The 23,581-nt window shown below is 37.7% G+C and overlaps 3 protein-coding genes across 8 annotated transcripts in view; 1 reads left to right on the forward strand and 2 right to left on the reverse strand.

The window, feature by feature from the left end:
- Positions 1 to 10,814, reverse strand: part of col27a1a (collagen, type XXVII, alpha 1a) — a 100,315-nt gene extending 89,501 nt beyond the window's left edge. The window contains exon 1 of one of the 2 annotated variants that reach the window (XM_058757770.1): positions 10,607 to 10,814. In XM_058757770.1, the coding sequence (XP_058613753.1) occupies positions 10,607 to 10,648 (42 nt within the window). In that variant the 5' untranslated portion in view covers positions 10,649 to 10,814. Of the gene's footprint in view, positions 1 to 10,594 lie in introns of both variants that reach the window. The other variant, XM_058757769.1, reaches the window with a different exon arrangement.
- An 845-nt stretch (positions 10,815 to 11,659) lies between these two features.
- Positions 11,660 to 19,311, forward strand: psmd5 (proteasome 26S subunit, non-ATPase 5). Its single transcript, XM_058757773.1, has 10 exons — positions 11,660 to 11,857; positions 12,894 to 13,038; positions 13,119 to 13,232; positions 13,338 to 13,466; positions 13,552 to 13,661; positions 15,546 to 15,688; positions 15,963 to 16,154; positions 17,293 to 17,402; positions 17,482 to 17,622; positions 18,842 to 19,311. The coding sequence occupies exons 1-10, from the start codon at positions 11,682 to 11,684 to the stop codon at positions 19,097 to 19,099; spliced, it is 1,518 nt and encodes a 505-aa protein (XP_058613756.1). The 5' UTR covers positions 11,660 to 11,681; the 3' UTR covers positions 19,100 to 19,311.
- Positions 19,257 to 23,581, reverse strand: part of LOC131528544 (lipoxygenase homology domain-containing protein 1-like) — a 37,071-nt gene continuing 32,746 nt past the window's right edge. For all 5 annotated transcript variants that reach the window (XM_058757765.1, XM_058757766.1, XM_058757764.1 and 2 more), the window contains 3 exons: positions 21,982 to 22,120; positions 21,736 to 21,891; positions 19,257 to 21,474 (listed from right to left, as the gene is read on the reverse strand). In XM_058757765.1, coding sequence (XP_058613748.1) covers positions 20,994 to 21,474; positions 21,736 to 21,891; positions 21,982 to 22,120 — 776 coding nt within the window. In that variant the 3' untranslated portion in view covers positions 19,257 to 20,993. The remainder of the gene's footprint in view (positions 21,475 to 21,735; positions 21,892 to 21,981; positions 22,121 to 23,581) is intronic.

Here is a 23,581-nt window from a genome sequence, read left to right on the forward strand (position 1 = left end):
AAGTGACTCTCAGAGCAGTTCTGGAGATGTTGTTCATGTATTTATGTCCTCATTTAGTGAGACAACAGACGTTAATATTGCCGCAAGCGTCACGCAGTCTTCTGTATGAGTAGTGAACAAACCCGTGCGTCTGCGCCATACATTAACACAGAGACACACAGAAGTCATATTTAAATAGACGTTTTGCGGCTTAATATTTACAAATAGGAGTGGGAGTGTGCTCACTTGTGTATTACGTTTGTTTGTTTGTGTGTGTGTGTGTGTGCGCGAACCGGGGCGGAACTCCGCTGTGCGCGCGATACAGAGAGCGCGACCATGTAACGTAGAGACAGAAATGACTTGCCGATTTCCATTAGGAAGCTTCTTAAAAATAAATTTTCCCTGAAGCAAACCCGGCGGCTTCATAGCTGCATCCATGTTAGCACGCATACACACAGGTTCGAAGACTCGTTCTCGCCCCCTACAGTGCAATTCGGCTAGGTATACATCCGCGCTAAAATATCAAGGTGAAAGTCATCATAGCTTGCGTACTATAGACCCAGCTCCCAACCCAACTGAGAATAGATTAATGGCGATATTTTTTTTATCGCCCGATAAGAGTCTCACGTTAACGCAGCACGTTAACGCCGATAACGGCCCACCACTAATATATATATATACACACTGAACAAAATTATAAACGCAACACTTTTGTTTTTGTCCCCATTTTTCATGAGCTGAACTCAAATATCTAAGACTTTTTCTATGTACACAAAAGGCCTATTTCTCTCAAATATTGTTCACAAATCTGTCTAAATCTGTGTTAGTGAGCATTTCTCCTTTGCCGAGATAATCCATCCACCTCACAGGTGTGGCATATCAAGATGCTGATTAGACAGCATGATTATTGCACAGGTGTGCCTTAGGCTGGCCACAATAAAAGGCCACTCTAAAATGTGCAGTTTTATCACACAGCACAATGCCACAGATGTCGCAAGTTTTGAGGGAGCGTGCAATTGGCATGCTGACTGCAGGAATGTCCACCAGATCTGTTGCCTGTGAATTGAATGTTCATTTCTCTACCATAAGCCGTCTCCAAAGGTGTTTCAGAGAATTTGGCAGTACATCTAACCGGCCTCACAACCGCAGACCACGTGCAACCACACCAGCCCAGGACCTCCACATCCAGCATCTTCACCTCCAAGATCGTCTGAAACCATCCACCTGGACAGCTGCTGCAACAATCGGTTTGCATAACCAAAGAATTTCTGCACAAACTGTCAGAAACCGTCTCAGGGAAGCTCATCTGTATGCTCGTCATCCTCATCGGGGTCTCGACCTGACTGCAGTTTGTCGTCGTAACCGACTTGAGTGGGCAAATGCTCACATTCGATGGCGTCTGGCACTTTGGAGAGGTGTTCTCTTCACGGATGAATCCCAGTTTTCACAGTACAGGGCAGATGGCAGACAGCGTGTATGGCGTCGTGTGGGTGAGCGGTTTGCTGATGTCAGTGTTGTGGATCGAGTGACCCATGGTGGCGGTGGGGTTATGGTATGGGCAGGCGTATGTTATGGACAACGAACACAGGTGCATTTTATTGATGGCATTTTGAATGCACAGAGATACCGTGACGAGATCCTGAGGCCCATTGTTGTGCCATTCATCCACAACCATCACCAGCATGAAACTGCACATTTTAGAGTGGCCTTTTATTGTGGCCAGCCTAAGGCACACCTGTGCAATAATCATGCTGTCTAATCAGCATCTTGATATGCCACACATGTGAGGTGGATGGAGTATCTCGGCAAAGGAGAAATGCTCACTAACACAGATTTAGACAGATTTGTGAACAATATTTGAGAGAAATAGGCCTTTTGTGTACATAGAAAAAGTCTTAGATCTTTGAGTTCAGCTCATGAAAAATGGGGGCAAAATCAAAAGTGTTGCGTTTATAATTTTGTTCAGTATATATATATACATATAGCATTGTGATGCACGTAAACAAAATGTTATTTATGCATCATTTATATACTACCATGGTATAGTTTCTTTTTAAATGTTCAGTTTTCATTTTAATTTTAGAATTAAAAAGAAAGAATTTTTAGAATTTCTTAGTTATTTTTTATTATTTCAATTTTTTTTATTTCAGTTCATTTTAGTACTTATTTTCAGTTAGTTGCAACATTGTTAAAGTTTTTTTAGTTTAAGTTTTTAAGTGTGATATTTATAATGGTTTAAAAATTTTTAAATAAAAACCTTTACCATGGTAATCAATGGATGAAATCCAAAAAGCCAAGGTAACAGGATGGTACTTTGTGGTACTTTTAATGCATTACTGTATTTTTATCTGTGGTCTTTGGGCCGAACAGTGTCAGGTGTTACTAGGAAAAATAAATTCCGCAAAATGAACTAGTCCTCCCACAAATCCACAAATACCGTATCAGCTTTCATAAATTAAATCAAACCTCAAAAATATCCCTCCTGTTATGCACTGGCAGCTGCTCTGAGAGAGAAACGGAGGAGCAGAGCTGGAGAGGAGGAGGGAGGGAGGCGTAATTGTAGGCTGTGAGATGTATATTTTGCTGGGTGCGCATGTAGTAATTATGTTTATATATACGCATGTCTCCTCTGTACTCCTGCTATATTACTGACCGCTCACTCCCGCCTCCAGATGACCATCGCTACGGAAACAACCACACGCTTCCCTTTAAAACACTAATGACAGACTACAGAGAGAGAGAGAGGGAGAGAGAGAGCAGCACCCTTACAAAAGAAATACCATAGCATTACCATAGCTTTTTGGATGTGGTACTATGGTAATACCTTGTTTTTAGACACTACCTTAATAGTAATACCATAGTATTTTTCTTCTACGCTCTACAGTATCAATTAAATGCCATGATATCACCATGTTTTTGGACAAGGTGCCATGATAATCGTTCAGAATTATGGTATAGTCTATATCAAAGTACCATGTATTACCAGCGTATTCTTTGAAGTAACTTACGGTACCAATTAAGTGATTTACATTTGTACTCCACAAAGCGCTATGATAATACTGCGGTATTCACTGCAGTGCCTTATAATACAGTCTAAACCCTACCAGATTAGGGTTCCTCAGCTTGTAGCAACAGCAGAACCTTTTTGGATCTAAAAAGAACACTTTTTATAAGGTTCCATAAAGAACCATGATTCAAATGTGCTATATAGACTCTTAAAGGTGTTAATATTGAGAAAAAAAGAAAAAAAAGTTATGGCATTTGGTAGATGATTGGTTACAATTTCAAAGTTAAAATTTATAGCCAATTTCAGAAGGATATCAAGAACTGTTTGAGAGTGTGTAGCTGGATGGTTGAGCTCCAGAAAATCAATAATGAAGAATAAATAATCCTAAATGAACTAATTTAGTATAAAACGGTTCTTCAGGTCGATGAGGTTCTAGATAGAACGGTTACTATAAAGAACCATCCTTTTTAAAAGATAACATGGTATATAAATGTGTTAATCAAACTGCACTACGGTATAATAGGCCTTAAATATACAGTGGGGCAAAAAAGTATTTAGTCAGCCACTAATTGTGCAAGTTCTCCCACTTAAAAAGATGAGAGAGGCCTGTAATTTTCATCATAGGTATATCTCAACTATCAGAGACAAAAAAAAAATCCAGAAAATCACATTGTAGGATTTTTAAAGAATTTATTTGAAAATTATGGTGGAAAATAAGTATTTGGTCAATAACAAAATTTCATCTCAATACTTTGTTATATACCCTTTGTTGGCAATGACAGAGGTCAAATGTTTTCTGTAAGTCTTCACACACTGTTGCTGTTATTTTGGCCCATTCCTCCATGCAGATCTCCTCTAGAGCAGTAATGTTTTGGGGCTGTCGCTGGGCAACACGGACTTTCAACTCCTCAAAGATTTTCGATGGGGTTGAGATCTGGAGACTGGCTAGGCCACTCCAGGACCTTGAAATGCTTCTTCTGAAGCCACTCCTTCGTTGCCAGGCGGTGTGTTTGGGATCATTGTCATGCTGAAAGACCCAGCCACGTTTCATCTTCAATGCCCTTGCTGATGGAAGGAGGTTTTCACTCAAAATCTCACGATACATGGCCCCATTCATTCTTTCATTTACACGGATCAGTCGTCCTGGTCCCTTTGCAGAAAAACAGCCCCAAAGCATGATGTTTCCACCCCCATGCTTCACAGTAGGTATGGTGTTCTTTGGATGCAACTCAGCATTCTTTGAGTTTTTACCAAAAAGTTCTATTTTGGTTTCATCTGACCATATGACATTCTCCCAATCCTCTTCTGGATCATCCAAATGCTCTCTAGCAAACTTCAGATGGGCCGGACATGTACTGGCTTAAGCAGGGGGACACGTCTGGCACTGCAGGATTTGAGTCCCTGGTGGCGCAGTGTGTTACTGATGGTAGCTTTTGTTACTTTGGTCCCAGCTCTCTGCAGGTCATTCACTAGGTCCCCCCGTGTGGTTCTGGGATTTTTGCTCACAGTTCTTGTGATCATTTTGACCCCACGGGTGAGATCTTCTTGAGGAGCCCCAGATCGAGGAGATTATCAGTGGTCTTGTATGTCTTCCATTTTCTAATAATTGCTCCCACAGTTGATTTCTTCACACCAAGCTGCTTACCTATTGCAGATTCAGTCTTCCCAGCCTGGTGCAGGTCTACAATTTTGTTTCTGGTGTCCTTTGACAGCTCTTTGGTCTTGGCCGTGGTGGAGTTTGGAGTTGGACTGTTTGAGGTTGTGGACAGGTGTCTTTTATACTGATAATGAGTTCAAACAGATGCCATTAATACAGGTAACGAGTGGAGGACAGAGGAGCCTCTTAAAGAAGAAGTTACAGGTCTGTGAGAGCCAGAAATCTTGCTTGTTTGTAGGTGACCAAATACTTATTTTACCGAGGAATTTACCAATTAATTCTTTAAAAATCCTACAATGTGATTTTCTGGATTTTTTTTCCCTCATTTTGTCTCTCATAGTTGAGGTATACCTATCATGAAAATTACAGGCCTCTCTTATCTTTTTAAGTGGGAGAACTTGCACAATTGGTGGCTGACTAAATACTTTTTTGCTCCACTGTAGCCAGTTTCTAAGGCGGCATTGCATGTAGAATTGCTCTTTTCAGTAAACTCATTGAATGAAGCTTTTCATGTGGATCTAAAGTGAGATCTATAGTCTTTCCTCTCTGTGACCCAACGCACATGAAAAGTCAGTGCGTTTCTTATTCTTAACACTCGTTCACTTCATATATGTGTATATGTGTGTGTGGTTTACCAACGGGAAACTCAGCTGCAGCGCTTTGCAGAGAAAAGTGCCACTGTGCTCACTTACATAACACTGTGTACGTGTGTGTATGTGTGTGTGTGTTTGTTTGAAGACTCAATGTTTCTTCCCAAATGGAGACTATTGATGAATGCAAAATATTTTTTAAATGTGTAGTACTATGCATACATTTATTTCTGCATAAATTGTGTTTATTTGTACAGATATCTGCTCTGAAGACTCTTGTTGCCTGGACGTAACAAATGTACAAAATGAACCAAACAAATCATCCACAGTTTCTGACCTCAATATTCTGACCCACATTCATACAATGACATCAGTACATCTGTGTTTCAGAAACATAAAACACTTGCGATGGTCTCAGTGTGTTTGCATGACGTCACGATAACAGATTGACCGTGATTAGAAACAAAACAGCAGAAAAAGAAAAATCTGTCTGTCTCTGTCTCTATCCATCCATTCGTCCGTCCACCAAAATGTGATTCATTTTAGTGAGTTGGTTGAGGCTCATTTAAAAAAAAACAGGTTCAAAGAATAGATTCACAGATTCATTGAGTCACTCAGCACGAAAATGCAGTATATTGTAGCTTGTATTGATATACTTTACCTATATTGGTCTACTTATCTGAAAATGAAATCTGATTCATTTTAGTAAATCAGTTTATTTAAAAAAAACAGAATCACAGATTCATTTGAGTCACTCAATAGTGTTCACTGTTCAAAAAAAGCACTTGAGCATCAATTATTTTTTCTTTTTGTAGTGAAAATATATAGTAACTTGTATTGATCTACTTTATCTAATTAAGGCATTTGTCTGAAACTTGAAATGAAATGGTAACACGCTTCTCTCTATTTTTGTATGTTTAAAAACCTTCCTAAAAAAAACTCTACTTCAAAAATACACAAAATAATACATACCTCATATAGAATTTTAGCAGTTTGGGTTGGATATGCACAGTAAGAGGTGTGTTTTGTGTATTTTTGCAATTTTAGGAAAGTTTCTGAGGTGAGAAAAGAGAGGAGTGTTACCATTTAATCATAGATGTATATATCTTTTATATGCATATTTAGACATTTTTAGAGGATGACTGACAGACTTGACATCCTCCTTGCTGACTCATTTTGTGTTTCATGCAAGAAATAAAAACATTAAGGTAATTAATTGATAACAGAATTTACATCTTTTGATTAATTGATAACAGAATTTACATCAAATTTACAAAATAAACATTTAATTTCAGCTCATTTAAGCCTTCCCATCTCCTCATTTTTCCTCATTTCGTGTCTTTTGTTTGATCTGCTCACTCTGAAACATACACAGTGAGTGCTTGATCAATCTGACTTCACAAACAAACTTCAAATTCATGAAACTAATTTAGGATTGAAGAGTAATTGCCTTTTAAACCAAAAAAGCACTCTTTTTCTCTTTGCCATACAGCAGGAAACACAAATCAAGCTAACACAACATGCCAAAACACAACACAAAAACACAGCCGGTCAAACATCGACAAATAAAACTGACCAGTGAGAGAAACACAAATAAAACAGGCCAATCAGAGAAGCGTAAATACAGATTCGCAGCAGTGACACAGTGCACCTCAGTCTGTGAGCCCAAAATAACCGCCCGACCCAGAGCAAGAAACGAGTCCACCCAAAAGAGACCGACAAACACACACACACACGCGCGCGCGATCTTAGAGGTTCACAACGACTGACTATGAGTCCACAGAGAGGAAAGGGAAGAGGGGAAACCGGTGGGCTCTAAAGATGATTTAACATGTCAGGACATGCATGCGAAAGAAATGCCAAAAATGAAATCTCATTAATTGTTTCTCCTATACAAGAAAGAGAAAAAAAAAATGATCAAAAAGTCCCAGAAATATCTCAGATTCTTTCAGAACCAGTCTCAACTATAACGGTCTCTTAAACTCAGGTTTGCCAAGATACCAAAGTCTAAGATCTCAATATAAACTCAAACATTTCTCAACAAAGCCACAATTTTATAGCTCCGTAATGTACAGGTGCATCTCAATAAATTAGAATGTCGTGGAAAAGTTCATTTATTTCAGTAATTCAACTCAAATTGTGAAACTCGTGTATTAAATAAATTCAATGAACACAGACTGAAGTAGTTTAAGTCTTTGGTTCTTTTAATTGTGATGATTTTGGCTCACATTTAACAAAAAACTACTTCAGTCTGTGTGCATTGAATTTATTTAATACACGAGTTTCACAATTTGAGTTGAATTACTGAAATAAATGAACTTTTCCACGACATTCTAATTTATTGAGATGTACCTGTATGTCAACAACATGTATCGTCTCTTTTCTATCTGTTTACACTACCATTCAAAAGTTTAAGGTCGGTAAGATTTTTAAATGTTTTTGAAAGAAGCCTCTTGTGCTCACCAAGGCTGCATTTTATTTGATCAAAAATACAGTAAACACAGTAACATTGTGAAATATTATTGCAATTTAAAATTACGGTTTTCTATTTGAATATATTTTTAAATGTAATTAATGATGTAAAATTGAATCATTACTTCAGTCTTCATTGTCACATGATCTTTCAGAAATCATTCTAATATGTTGATTTGCTGCTCAAGAAACATCAGTGTTGAAAACAGTTGTGCTGCTTCATATTTTTGAGGAAACTGAAAGGAATTATCTGATAAAACAAAAGTTGAAAAAAAAACAGCATTTATTTGAAATAGAAATCTTTTGTAACATTATGTCTTTACCGTCACTTTTGATCAGTTTAATGCATCCTTGCTGAGTAACATTAACAAAATATTACTGACAATGCCATCAAGTCTCCTGCGCTATAAAAGAGAAACCGCTGAGCAATAGTTATTGTCATAAAACGATCCTATACTACAATACGGTACTATAACTTTTTGGTTTGTTAATTATTTTGAACTGTAGAAAACTTAGTGTGCATTTATTGAAGCAGATCTGGAGACTGTTAAAACGAATAAGCGAATACCCTAATCGTGTCATTACAGTAATGACAGTATGAGTGTACACTAAAAATTATGCTACAGCTGTAATCCAAAAGAAATGAGACGTGAACAACACCAACTATTTTAGTTCTATTACCATAATGTGTGCGTGCATGTGTGTGAAGGCACTGGGACTGTAATGTCTTTCAGAAAAGAAGGTGGGTCTTTGCCGTTTTATTTTTGCTCTTGGATTGAGGTTAAACTGGTGTGTATCTGTGTGGGTGTGTGTGTGTGTGTGTAGGATCTCATTTTACCTCAGAGGAACAGGGAGGCTATTGATGACCTGCTCTGAAACACACAAAAACACACACACACACACACTCAGAAGCAAAGGTCTATTTAGGCAGAACTCTCTCTGTGTGTGTGTGTGTGTGTGTGTGTGTGTGTGTGTGTGTGTGTGTGTGTGTGTTTGTGTGTGTGTATGGGTTTGTATGTGTACTTTCTCCTCTCTGTTCCTAAAAAAATGCTGTGACTTTGTCTCTGATAGGGAAATTTAGTTTACATTCCTTATTCCAATCACACACACAGAGTGAAACTGAAGCAGCTTAAATTTTAACACAGTAGCATTTAAAGAAAAATGAAGATATTCTACAAGAACATATGAGGACAGAAAAAGACTGAATCTCAAGCAAATCTGCTTTGATCGTGGGCATACAGACTCTTTGTAAAGGCCGAGATGATGTTCATCAGTAAAGCCATTGATTTCAGTCTCTTCCACAAACACGGTTGAGATGGTTTGATTCGCGTGTGGGCAAACAGGAGTATCCCACCCATAATTAAAGCCACAGTCAGGAGGTCACACGAAGACGCACAAATATGCTTATATATACTACTAATTACTTAAATGTAGAAATTAATACTTCTATTTCATGGAGGATGCATTAAACTGATCAAAAGTGCAAGTAAAAACTTTTATAATGTTACAAAAGATGTTCAAACAAATGCTGCTCTTCTGAACTTTCAGTTCATCAAAGAATCCAAAAAATAATAAGCAGCACAGCTGTTTTCAACATTGATAATAATAAGAAATGTTTCTTGAGCAGCAAATCAGCGTATTAGAATGATTTCTGAAGGATCATGTGACACTGAAGACTGGCGTAATGACGCTAAAACTCACAGGAATAAATTACATTTTACAATATATTACGATAGAAAGCAGCTATTTTAAATAGTAATAATATTTCAGATTATGATTTATGATCAAATAAATGCAGCCTTGAAGAGCATAAGAGACTGTTCCTTTTCAATTCTATCGGTTTTCTTTTTATTTATTATATAATTTAAAAAAAAAAAAGAAACCTTACTACGTGTACTGCGTTAAGCTAACTGAGACTTGTTATAGCACTTGCATATCATTGCTCTTTTGTTGATTTTGATTGCTTCCATTGTCCTCATTTGTAAATCTTTGGATAAAAGCGTCTGTTAAATGACTAAATGCAATGTAATTTTAAAAAATGTTAGTTTGTTATGCACTATGTACAAATACACAGATAGACAGATGTGGCATAAGAAGGCATAAGGATGAAACATGGGCACCCTAAGACATTTTCTCCCGCCGCAGAAGCTCTACGGATGGGCACTTGTGCGGCTGGCATTAAATGGAGCTGCCAGAGTGGAATAATCTGGAATGATCCTGGTGTTATCCACTGGCACTTTGCCTACATTCCCACCGTCTAACAGGGATTACTGCTCAATACCCGGCAATAGGTCGGCACACACCACTCACACTCACAGAGTCCACAAACACTGATGTGACGACACGTACAGACACAAACACCACACAAATACACACTGCTAAGGAGAAACATACACACTCACATTCACACACACTCCAGGTTTGATGATGTTCGACTAGATAAATCTTTACTAGAGCCTTCACTAACACAAATATACTGTGGTATTACTGTGATGGTACCACATTATACAACTATGAAGCCCCCTCATATATATATATATATATATGAAGGCACCATAGGATGGCGACATGATACCATCACAGTAAGGGAAACTTCCTCTACACAAATTTTAATTAACAGTGCCAAATAACAATCAATTAATGAAGATAAAGGAGAGACAACAAGCCCCAATGGCGTCATCTAGTGGACCGTTGACGGAAGTACTACAGAATCTCTCCTCACAATCAAATCCCTAATTAGTGCTGGAGATATCGGTGATTATATTGAAAACAATCTCTCATATACACCACAATCACTTCACAGACGCAAATCAAGCAAACTAATTAAAATTGGGTAGATGTACGAACACAAATTGTACAATAATAAAATACAGAGCGGTTATACGTTACCTGAACGCTCACCTGCAGCAAAATGGCGCGTGACTCCTCAAATATGCGATGCATTTGTCAAAACTTAATAATTAAATTATAAATAACACGAAAGATGTATTTTAATAAAATTATGTCCAAGTTGATTGATATGGCGTCGATTTATACGTCAAATTACGTGTTTACATGTCGTTTCTCCTCCATTTTTGGACTTCCCTAACGTTACACGGCTGTCACGGTATCCGATGTTTCCGCCAAAATACCAGAGTTACTTACTATAAAATTTGAAATAAATAAATATTTAAATTTCAGTGATTATTCAGTTCAGAATTAACACTGAATAATAATAATAATAATAATAATAATAATTGTTATTATTATTGTTGTATTCATTGATTACATTTGTATTTTAATTTATTTTTCAAGGTCAAGGTCAAGGTATGTTTTTTTTTATAACAATGGTAGCAAAATGCAATACCACAGTTTAACAGTATTAACAATAACTATTGTGATCATTCAATTAAGAATTAACACTCACTAAAAAGTAATAATAATAATACAATTATTATTATTATTATTATTATTGAGTACATTTGTATTTTAATTTATTTTTTGATGACAATGGTAGCAAAATACAAGTTACCACAGTTTAACAGTATTAACAATAACTATGTATTTTGGCGAACATTATGGTTATCATAACAATTTTTGTAAGGATTTATTTCTTTTTGTTCAGTTTACCAGTTACCAGAGTTACGAACTACTTTATATATAATAATGTGAAATAAATAAATAAATAAATTTCAATGATCGTTCAATTAAGAATTAACACTCAATAATAATAATAATAATAATTATTATTATTATTGTATTGATTACATTTGTATTTTACTTTATTTTCTTGATAACAATGGTAGCAAAATACAAGTTACGACAGTTTAACAGTATTAACAATAACTATGTATTTTGGCTAACATTACGGTTATTTTTGTGGTAAAAGGATTTATTTCTAATTTTTCGTCACAGTTTGACAGTTCTGCGAACGATATGCAAATGAGCACAATAACACGTTTCCCGCCCCTCGGTCACGTGACACAAACATTTGCGCATGATGGCGGCGCCTATAGAGAGTCTGCTGAATGAAATCTGTGTATCGGAGGATCCGATCGAGGAGCTCAAGAGCCTCCGGACGGCCGTTTTAGCGACGCCCGTGAGCGGTTTGAGGCAGGCGGTGTCTGGAGCCCGACTGGACATCATATTCGGCCTTTTAAACACAAATGACAAGTGAGTGTTGATACTGCTGAGTCAAGAGACAATAAATACTACAGGCTGCGCACTGACACTTGTGTACATGAGCAGTTTGATTTAACGTTACCTATTCCTCAGTCTTCTAATAATATGTCGTTTTATGCATTTTATAGCTATTTGAATCTTCGTATTAAGTTGATCTTTTTTTTTTTTACTTTTGTTAAACCTACTCGAATAACAAACAGGCGTTATCATTAAGCGCAAACATATTCAATCTGTAAGCAGCATCTATTTTGCTTATATATAGTTATTTATTTTTGTAAAATTATTAATTTAGAGAGTTTAAAGGCATTCCATGTTTTTAAAGCTGCTTTAAAGATTGAAATGAAAAATAATAATTGCCACAAAAGTTAAGGGAGCTCTAAGAAACATGTTTGTGTAAATAAAACTTACTGAACCTATAATTAAAAAAACTAAATAATAATAAAAAATGTAAACCTCTTTGTTTTGCATAAAACACCAGCTTAACAGTGTGATATATTAGCAGGTAATACATTCTTTGCGGTTGAGAATCATTTTAGACGATACTGTACAGGTGATGCTCATTGCATGATAAACAGGATTTTCTTGCTCTTTTAAAATAAGATATTTATGTGCAATAAGGCTGTACAAATGCATCTTAGATTTCGTTGTGTGCGTGTGTGTGTGTGTGTGTGTGTGTGTGTGTATGTGTGTGTACCTGTTTTTCTATTCAGGTGGGGACTTAAACCTGAATACACACAGACTCATGGGGACTTGTGTCACAGTGGGGACCTAAATTGAGTTTTGTGTAAGGGGTAGGTTTAGGTGTAGGGTTGGTGTAGGACAACAGAATATACGGTCTGTACAGTAGAAAAAGCATTACGCCTATGGAGAGTCCCCACAAGGATAGCAAACCAGACGTGTGTGTGTGTGTGTGTGTGTGTGTGTGTGTGCATTAATTAGGTTCAGGAATATTCTTTCAAAAATTAAGCTGAGAATAGAGAAAGTGTGAAACATGTCATGGGAAACTAAATTGAGTGTTTTGGTGCAGAGAGCAGATCGAGGTGTGTGTGGAAATCCTGAGTCGTGTCCTGCAGGCTTTAGAACCCATCCAGCTGGCTCAGAACTACAAGACGGCGCTCCAGAGCGGACTGAATCATCCGAACGACTCGGTCAAAGTGCTCACGCTCACACAGGTCAGTGGTGCACTATAGAGCGCAGCAGTGTCTGTCCACATCTTCAGCAGCCTTGGATCCAGACGTGTTTTTTGTTTCAGATCGGCCGTGTGGCTGGTCACGCAGATGGAGTAACCCAGATGCTGAACAGTGCAGAGATCCTGTGTGATGTGATTCAGTGCATCAGTGTCGAGCGTATCGCTGTGGCCAAAGAGGTACTGAGACTCAACAGCAGCACTGCTGGTTTTTTTTTTTTTTGCATGAAATGCATTAAAGTTTGCGTTTTTCCTTTAATTTGGCTTTGTTGTGTTTTTGGTCAGGCGATAGCTGCCCTCAGTAAACTCAGCAACACGAAGGCGGGGCTTGATGCTCTGTTCCGCTCTGATTTGCTGAACAAGCTGAAGGACGTGATGCTCACCAATGACATCATCAGATACAGAGTTTATGAGGTTTGTGATCATCTTTGGATGGAAGGATCTTTATGATGGATTTAAGCATAATCATGACTGTTCTGCTGTGTGTGTGTGTGTGCAGCTGATAGTGGAGGTGTCCACAGTGTCTCCAGTGTCTCTGGGTTACTGCGCCAACAGCGGTTTAATCTCACAGATGCTGGAGGAACTGACCGGAGATGATGTGTTGGTCAGGTAAGGATATCACACACACAATCATAATATGGTAATTAGTGCTGTCAAATGATTAATCGCGATTAATCGCATCCAAAATAAAAGTTTTTGTGTACATAATACACTGAACAAAATTATAAACGCAACACTTTTGTTTTTGCCCTCATTTTTCATGAGCTGAACTCAAAGATCTAAGACTTTTTCTATGTATACAAAAGGCCTATTTCTCTCAAATATTGTTCACAAATCTGTCTAAATCTGTGTTAGTGAGCACTTCTCCTTTGCCGAGATACTCCATCCACCTCACAGGTGTGGCGTATCAAGATGCTGATCAGACAGCATGATTATTGCAGCTTAGGCTGGCCACAATAAAAGGCCACTCTAAAATGTGCAGTTTTGTCACACAGCACAATGCCACAGATGTCGCAAGTTTTGAGGGAGCGTGCAATTGACATGCTGACTGCAGGAATGTCCACCAGAGCTGTTTCCCGTGAATTGAATGTTCATTTCTCTACCATAAGCCGTCTCCAAAGGCGTTTCAGAGAATTTGGCAGTACATCCAACCGGCTTCACAACCGCAGACCACGTGTAACCACACCAGCCCAGGACCTCCACATCCAGCATCTTCACCTCCAAGATCACCTGAGACCAGCCACCCGGACAGCTGCTGCAACAGTCGGTTTGCATAACCAAAGAATTTCTGCACAAACTGTCAGAAACCGTCTCAGGGAAGCTCATCTGCATGCTCGTCGTCCTCATCGGGGTCTCGACCTGACTGCAGTTCGTCGTCGTAACCGGCTTGAGTGGGCAAATGCTCACATTCGATGGCGTCTGGCACTTTGGAGAGGTGTTCTCTTCACGGATGAATCCCAGTTTTCACAGTACAGGGCAGATGGCAGACAGCGTGTATGGCGTCGTGTGGGTGAGCGGTTTGCTGATGTCAGCGTTGTGGATCGAGTGGCCCATGGTGGCGGTGGGGTTATGGTATGGGCAGGCGTATGATATGGACAATGAACACAGGTGAATTTTATTGATGGCATTTTGAATGCACAGAGATACCGTGACGAGATCCTGAGGCCCATTTTGTGCCATTCATCCACGACCATCACCTCATGTTGCAGCATGATAATGCACGGCCCCATGTTGCAAGGATCTGTACACAATTCCTGGAAGCTGAAAACATCCCAGTTTTTGCATAGCCAGCATACTCACCGGACATGTCACCCATTGAGCATGTTTGGGATGCTCTGGATCGGCGTATACGACAGCGTGTTCCAGTTCCTGCCAATATCCAGCAACTTCACACAGCCATTGAAGAGGAGTGGACCACCACTCCACAGGCCACAATCAACAACCTGATCAACTCTATGCGAAGGAGATGTGTTGCACTGCGTGAGGCAAATGGCGGTCAGACCAGATACTGACTGGTTTTCGGACCCCCCCAGTACAGTAAAACTGCACATTTTAGAGTGGCCTTTTATTGTGGCCAGCCTAAGGCACACCTGTGCAATAACAATATGTGTAATAATATGTGTGTGTACTGTGTATATTTATTATGTATATAAATACACACACATACAGTAAATATTTTGAAAATATAGGTATATATTTATATAATTTATTTTTATAAATATATTTTTATAATATTTATTTATTCAGGTATATATTTATATAATTTATATTCTATATAAATGTATTTAATATACAAATATAACATTTTTCTTAAGTGTATACGTGTATGTGTGTATTTATATACATAATAAATATACACAGTACACACACATATATTATGTAAGCAAAAACTTTTATTTTGGATGCGATTAATCATTTGACAGCACTAATGATAATACAGTATAAAACACACAGAGATGAACCTACAGAGATGAAATTTTCTTCTCTTCCCAGAGCAACAGCTATAGAGATGGTGACCAATCTGGCTCGGAGTCAACATGGCCGTCAGTATCTGGCACAGCAAGGCATCATGGATAAAATCTCCAACATGATCATCGCTGCAGAATCCGACCCCTTCTCAAGCCTTTACCTGCCAGGTGAGTGTATGAATGTGATTTAGATGCAGTTGAGTTCCCACTGTCATGAAAAACCTTGAAATATCATATCTATCTATCTGTCTGTCTGTCTATCTGTCTTTATTTCCGCAGTCATTTAAAGTGTCATGGAAATTGTTCAATATAAATATTTGAATTTTATAAATATTACTACTACTTATTTTTAAATCCTTATATAATTGGAAATGTCAAATTGTTACATTGCTATAAGTATTCTTTTTCTTCTCTGTTTTATTTATTACTATTATTACGAAAGGACTGGTGAAGTTCTTTGGCAGTCTGGCGATAATAGACAGTCCTCAGCAGGTCTGTGAGAAGTACCCAGTGTTCCTTGAGGTGGTCTTCTCCATGGTGATGAACCTTGACCCCACACTGACTCCTGTTGCCCTGGATACACTCGGAGTGCTTGGCGGTACTGTGGAGGGAAAGCAAGTCCTGCAGAAAACAGGTAGCTGTGTTTGTGAAGGCATCTGCACGATATACCATTCAAAATGAGGGCTGTTCATGTTTCGGATCTGCTTTTAATAAAACCTGTTATTTCAGTGAAGTTATGGCATGTAATGATGTACAGTACAGCACAACAAGTGTAGTTTGATTCACAGACAAATGACTCTTATGAATCATTTTAATGAATCATTCAGAAAGACTATAGATGCAAACTTTCTATATACTCCTTTCATGGGCATTTATAACTAAAGTTTTCAATTTATAATTTTACAATAATTTTTATAGAATTTAACAATTGTATAAAATTTAGTGCTGTCAAACGATTAATTGCATCCAAAAAAAGTTCTTGTTTACATAATATATGTGTGTGTACTATGTATAATTATTATGTGTATATATACATACATACATACATGTGTGTGTATTTATATATTTAAGAAACATTTTACATTTATACATTAAATATTTTTATATAATTTATATGAATATAAATATATACATGTAAATATTTTCAAAATATATGCTGTATGTGTGTGTCCTTATATATACATAATGAATATACACAGTACACACACATATATTATGTAAACAAAAACTTTTATTTTGCATGCGATTAATCGTTTTGACAGCACTAATAAAATTGAATAATGTTATAATAATATTTACACAGAATTGCAAATTCAAGTTTAGTACTGTTGCTATCCACAGAGCAGTTTTGGTTGTGTTGATTAATTTATCTGTTAAACAAAATAGCAATCGAACTGCAAACTCTGACATTAATTATTTACCATTAATTCTTACATTAATTCTCTGTATCATTTACAGCATTATCTAAGAGAGAATCACTTTCATATGAAATATTCCAAAATGAATCAAAATTGAATCCGTAATCTTTGGAATTGTTCAATAAATATTGTTCATATTTGAATTGCTTTAAGTGTTTTTAATAATAATAAATAGAGAGAGTTTCTTTCATATGTAAGCAAAAGGGAAACTAAAATCAAAATATTCCCAATTGAATCAAACGAATAGCTTGAGAATCTGATTCTAACCAGAATGAATCCGTATACTTAGCCGCACTAGTTACAGGGATGCTTGACTTTGTTTTGAAGTGTTTCTCACTCAGCCGTCTGTTACAGGAGAGAAGTTCACGTCTGTGCTGAAGATAATGAGCAAAGTGGCCGCTGATGGAGCCACTGATCTCCGGGTCAGATGTTTGGAGGCTCTGGCTCAGCTGCTCAGGTTACCTGTGAGTGTGTCGCTGTGTTCTTCAGAGGAATTGTGTTCAGATGAAGGGTTTTGCTTTGAGATATCTGTGGTTTGTGTAGGTGGAGCAGCAGACGGATGACCTGTTACTGTTGACCGAGTCGTGGTTTAACTGTCTGAGCTCTCAGCCCATGCTGATGATCCAAAACATAAGCACACAGCCCTTCCCAGAGCTCCACTGCAGCGCGCTACGAATCTTCACGGTAAGAGAGTGTGTGTGTGTGTGTGTTTAGGTGTGTTTGACACAAACAATCTTAAGTCGCTGGGGTATATTTGTAGCAATAGCCACAAATGCATTGTATGGGTCAAAATTATTAATTTTTCTTTTATGCCAAAAATCATTAGGATATTAAGTAAAGATCATGTTCCATGAAGATATTTTGTAAATTTCTTACCGTAAATATATTAAAACTTAATTTTTGATTAGTAATATGCATTGCTAAGAACTTCATTTGGACAACTTTAAAGGTGATTTTCTCAATATTTAGATTTTTTTAATAGTTGTATCTCGGCCAAATATTGTCCGATCATAACAAACCATACATCAATGAAAAGCTTATTTATTCAGCTCTCAGATGATGTATAAATCTCAATTTCAAAAAATTGTCCCTTATGACTGGTTTTGTGGTCCAGGGTCACATATATTGTGACAAAATAAAACTATAAAAATCTAGGAAAGAAAATAGAAATATAGACCCAACTTTATTGGTATTTAAACAGTTAAGTCTTTATTCTTGTTCATACAGGTGCTGTATTAAGTAATCCATAACGTATTAAATGAAAAACATCCAACTTGACGGCTCTGTTTTCTTTGGAAGCGTATTTCTGCCATGGAATAAAAATTCTGTTTTTATCTTGCAATTCTGATTCTTATTTATATCTCACCTTTTTTCTTGATTAATTTATCTGTTTATTAATAAACTTTTTTTCTCTCATTTCTGAGTTTTTTTTCACAATTTGAACTTTTTCTCACAATTCGAACATTTTATTTGCAATTTTGAGTACTTTTGTACTTCCTCTCCACAATTCAGCCTTTTTCCCCTCACAATTCAGAGTCTCTCAAATCTGACTTTTCTCATAAAAAAGTGTTTTTTATCTCCCAATTTGGAGTTTAACTCTTTTCCCTCACATTTCTGAGCTTATATCTCACAATTCAGACTTTTCTCACTATTCTAAGATTTAAAAAAAAAAGTCACAATTAACTTTTTTCTTCTTCTTTTTTTATTCCATGGAGTAAATAAGCTTCCATAATTTTCAACTCCTCCCCCGACTGCAAAGCAGTCTCTCCGATTTGTTAAATCCAGCTGAAGTCGAACGATGCTTTGTGTGTGTGTGTGTGTGTGTGTGTGTGTTTGTTTGTGTTTGTGTGTTGATCTCTTTGAGTGCATGTTTCAGCTGTTTTGTCCTCTCTTTTGTGTCCAGGCCATTGGCTGTCAGCCGTGGGCTCTGCAGCTGATGATGGACACTCCTGGATTCGTGGAGTGGGTGATGGATCGCTCAGTGGGGAATGGAAAAGAAGCCAAGGATTGTAAGTTTGAGCTGGTGGGGCGGCTGCTGAGCTCCTCCAGCGCTCAGGAGATCTTTGGAGCGAACAATTACTTAAAGCTGAAGACCTACCTGAACGAGGGACCCTATTACGTCAATGCTGTGTCTTTAGTCACCACAGAGGGGGCCGACTAACATACACATTTATACACATACATCAGTAAGAGTTCCATTTTTCCTACTGTCGAATCCAGATAAAATGTGACCAAAAGCTCTAGACAGTTTATAGCACTTAAACACACACAGAGCACTTCAAAAGTTTATACTTCAAAGTGTCAATGCACTATGATGAATTTGGTTCTGTTTGTATCTTCTTGTGCCATTAAAAAGAATATTTGATTGGTTTATTCCTGAAACAATTTTTTATATATACACTACCATTAAAACATTTGGAGTCAGTAAAGTGATTCAGCAGTGGATTCAGGGTTGAGTTTTACTCCACAAACCTTGTTGCACACACATGCACTCCTCACAGCCTCACAGAGGTAACAATATGTACAAAATAAAAATGTTTAAAAATACAAACAAAACTTCTTTCACGCATCCATCAAATCATACAAACTCTTTAGAGGCACGTTGGTGAGGTGGCACTCTGGACGATGGGAGAAAGACTGGACTGTTCCATTTCAATGGTTTCCAAAGAATGATTTGAGAAGAGCCGAGGTTGGATGTTCATGAAACCAAAATCCTGCGATTACAATCTGAGTGATGCATGTGGACTGAATGCGAGTGTATTTGATTGGCCAGTTAAAAATGAAGGCATAAATTCAGTTACTCCTTGAAAACAACTTTCATTCACCTGCTCAAATTGTTCTTGAGATGACATGAAAAAAATCAGCTGCCATTTACTTGATTGGAAAAAAATCAACCCAAATATCAGTATTAGTAGACATACTCTCAACAGCTCAAGGACAAACATTTGCAACAAACCCCTGTATCACATTGGCCAAATTTCGTATACAAAAAAAGTCCAGTCTATTGTCAATAAATTCGTCAAACAACAGTAAATGCAACTGCACCTTTAACTTCTTAAAGGGATAGTTCACCCAAAAATGAAAATTCTGTCATCATTGTCGTTCCAAACTTGTATGAGTTTCTTTCTTCTGTTGAACACAAAAGATATTTTTAGGAATGCTGGTAACCAACAGGTTGATGGTAGCCATTGACGTCCATATTATGGACAAAAAATACTATGTAAGTCAATCGCTACTGTCACCAACATTCTTCAACACATCTTCTCCTGTGTTCAGCAGAAGAAAGAAACTCACATAGGTGCAGGCGCATTTAATTTTGTTCGGCCAGTTTCTGCGATCAGAATCCAGTCATTTCAATAGGAATCCAAGCGATCGTGTTCATGTGTTTCAGTTCATGCTTCATGCGTCTCCGCACTATTGACAAGACACTGGGTTTTTTCCCCTGTGAAATTTCACAAATGCGACTAAACTTTTTTCCATTCATAATTATACGAGTTTTCTTAACAACAACCAAGCAACAACATTAAGGGATCTCTTAATGAAATTTCATTACAAATTAACGGTGAAGTGTGTAATTTCTAATCCATTAGGGACCAAAAGAATGGCAAAAATACAATAATTCAGACTTCAAGTTGGTATTCTTTCACAGCTCTTCAAGTAGGAATAAGACTCTCTGATCTGAATGAAACGCAGGTATAGCTTACAACCATCAGCTAAGGTTTACTTGTAGCTGTGGCTGGAAAACATCAAAGAGGTTACCTCATCTATAAAGAGATAATTCACCCAAAAATGAACATCCAAACCTGAATGGCTTTCTTTCTATTGTTGAACACTAAAGAAGATATTTTGAAGAATATTTGGGTCCAAACAACATCGGACCCCATTGACTGACAACAATATAGACAAAAAACACTGAGATCTTCTTTTGTGTTTCACACAGTCATACAGGTTTGGTACGACATTAGTGTGTAAATAATCAAAGGATCGTTGATATGAACATGCCGTGTAATATTCATTAGTAATACTGACCAGACCATTGACTGGTTGATTAAATGTCAATACTTTGGATAGATCACACGCTTTATCCTCCCGTCCGCTTTGTTTTTGTCCAGCCATTTCCCACAAATGAAGATTGTCGTCACAGCGTTGGCCGTGTTTGTAATCTCGATCCTGCTCAGAAGCCATCCGGGACTGAGTCCGGAGTTATCATGTTCCACGTGCATGCGGAGCAGATCGCCCAGGTCCAGCAGTTCCAGAATAAACCGGTTCGTCTTGCCGCGCTCAAACAGGTTCTGGAACTTCTTGGTAAGCTGCCTCTGGCCGGAGTCGCCATTGGAGCCGAAGATGGTGATGAAGACGTTGGCGTCGGTGCCTGCACCCTTCTCGTCGCCCGTGATAACGATGAGCTCGTATTTGACAGGTATGAGGCTTTGGGCCTTGCTGGTGAAGCTCTCGATGAACTTGCTGCACTCGAAAGTCTGAAACTCATCCCGTTTTGAGGAAAGAGGGATGGCGGCGTCACAACGGAAGATATACCTGAGTGAAATAGTACAGATTATGGAAAATACAGAGCATGCATATACTATCCTCAGTAGTCCAGATCCTAAGGTTTAAACCATGATTTAATGGCTGGTAGCCAATGACTTCCATTGCATTTTTTTCCATACTGTGGAAGTCAATGGCTACCAGTAACTGTTTAGTTACCAGCATTCTTCAAAATATCTTCTATTGTGTACAGGGGGAGTAAATAATGACAATTTTCATTTTTGAGTCTCTTCAAAATCCAAGATCACTCACTTATTGCCCAGCTCCTTCTCTGTGACAACAACAACCTCCACAAACCAGGAGGCTTCCACTTTGACTTTCTTGCCATCTTTAGGGATGTGTCCCAGACAGATACTAGCGATGTCTCCCAGCTCCTTGGAGGAGAACTCAAAGCGGTCCGTAGCGCCTCTGAAATCACACATGGAGTTAGTTAACATTAGTTAACACATGATAACTAATTAGAAATGAATACCAGCTGAGAAACAAATGTACACCTACTGTAAAAAACGCTTCTTTTTAGTCGAGTTCTCCATCACAAACTCTTTGGAACGTCCTTTCTTCCCCTCTAGAACGATCCAGGCGTTCTCTTTGGTTTCAGCATCATCCATATCTGCTGTTGTGACCAAGATCTCATATTCTGTATGAGGCAAAACACATGCTGTTATATTATCTAAAATCGAATATATACAGTATATATATATATATATATATATATATATATATATATATATATTAGAATTTCAAATTTACATATGCAAATAATTAAGATTTTTTTTATTGTTTTGCAAGAATTTCTGCTCACTAAGGCTGTATTTAATTGTTTTAAAACACAATAAAAACAGTAATATTGTAAAATATTATTACAATTTAAAATAACTGTTTTCTATTGTAATATTTTTAAAATGTAATTCATTCCTGTGATGGCAAAGCTGAAATTTCAGCAGTCATTACTCCAGTGTCATTAATTAATAATTAAGTAATAATTCTAATTAATAATGGTTCTTATTATTATTCTATAATATTATTATTATAAGTTGAAAATAACTAAAGGTTGCGAGTTTGAGTCTCAGGTCCGGCAGGAATTGTAGGTGGGGGGAGTGAATGTACAGTGCTCTCTCCACCCTCAATACCACGACTGAGGTGCCCTTGAGCAATGCACCGAACCCCCATCTGCTCCCCGGGCGCCGCAGCAATATGGCTGCCCACTGCTCTGGGTGTGTTCACTGCTGTGTGTGTGTGCACTTTGGATGGGTTAAATGCAGAGCATAAATTCCGAGTATGGGTAACCATACTTGGCCACATGTCACATCACTTTCACTTTCAGAATTTAAAATATCATTATGAAATAAATGTTTTTCTCTAATACACATTGGCCACAATTAACGGCACCCTTTTATTCAATACTTTTTGAAACCTCCATTTGCCAGTTTAACAGCTCTAAATGTTCTCCTATAATGCCTGATGAGGTTAGAGAACACCTGACAAGAGATCAGAGACCATTCCTTCATCCAGAATCACTCCAGACCCTTTAGATTCCCAGCTCCATGTTGGTGCTTCTTCTCTTCAGTTCACCACTCATTTTCTATAGGGTTCAGGTCAGAGGACTGGAATGGCCAGCAGAAGCTTGGTTTTGTGCTCAGTGACCCATTTTTGTGTTGTTTTTGAGGTTTGTGTTTGGATTATTGTACGGTTGGAAGATCCAAACATGGCCCATTATAAGATTTCTAACAGAGTCAGTCACTTATTGATTTTTTATCTGTTGGTATTTGATAGAATCCATGATGCCATGTGTCTAAACAAGATGTCCAGGACCTCCAGCAGAAATATAGGCCCACAACATCAAAAACACAGCAGTATATTTCATTGTACACATGGGGTACTTTTTATCCCTGTGTTCACCAAACCCATCTTGAGTGTTTGCTGCTAAAAAGCTCATTTTTTAGTTTCATCTGACCATAGAAGCCAGTCCCATTTGAAGTTCCAGTCTGAATATGCTGGAGATTGTTTTTGGATGAGTAAGGAGAATTTTTCTTGAAACCCTCCCAAACAACACGTGGTGATGTAGGTGCTGTTTGACAATTTTTTTTTTGGAATAATT

This window comes from Onychostoma macrolepis, chromosome 21 (assembly GCF_012432095.1).
Source record: "Onychostoma macrolepis isolate SWU-2019 chromosome 21, ASM1243209v1, whole genome shotgun sequence".
NCBI lineage: Eukaryota > Metazoa > Chordata > Actinopteri > Cypriniformes > Cyprinidae > Onychostoma > Onychostoma macrolepis.

Excerpts from the sequence above, each read along its gene's own strand:
- psmd5 (XM_058757773.1), top strand. The coding sequence starts at position 11,682 with ATGATGGCGGCGCCTATAGAGAGTCTGCTGAATGAAATCTGTGTATCG. Across the intron at positions 13,233-13,337 it reads GTATCGCTGTGGCCAAAGAG|GCGATAGCTGCCCTCAGTAA; the intron begins GTACTGAGACTC and ends GTTTTTGGTCAG. Across the intron at positions 17,403-17,481 it reads CTCAGCTGCTCAGGTTACCT|GTGGAGCAGCAGACGGATGA; the intron begins GTGAGTGTGTCG and ends TGGTTTGTGTAG.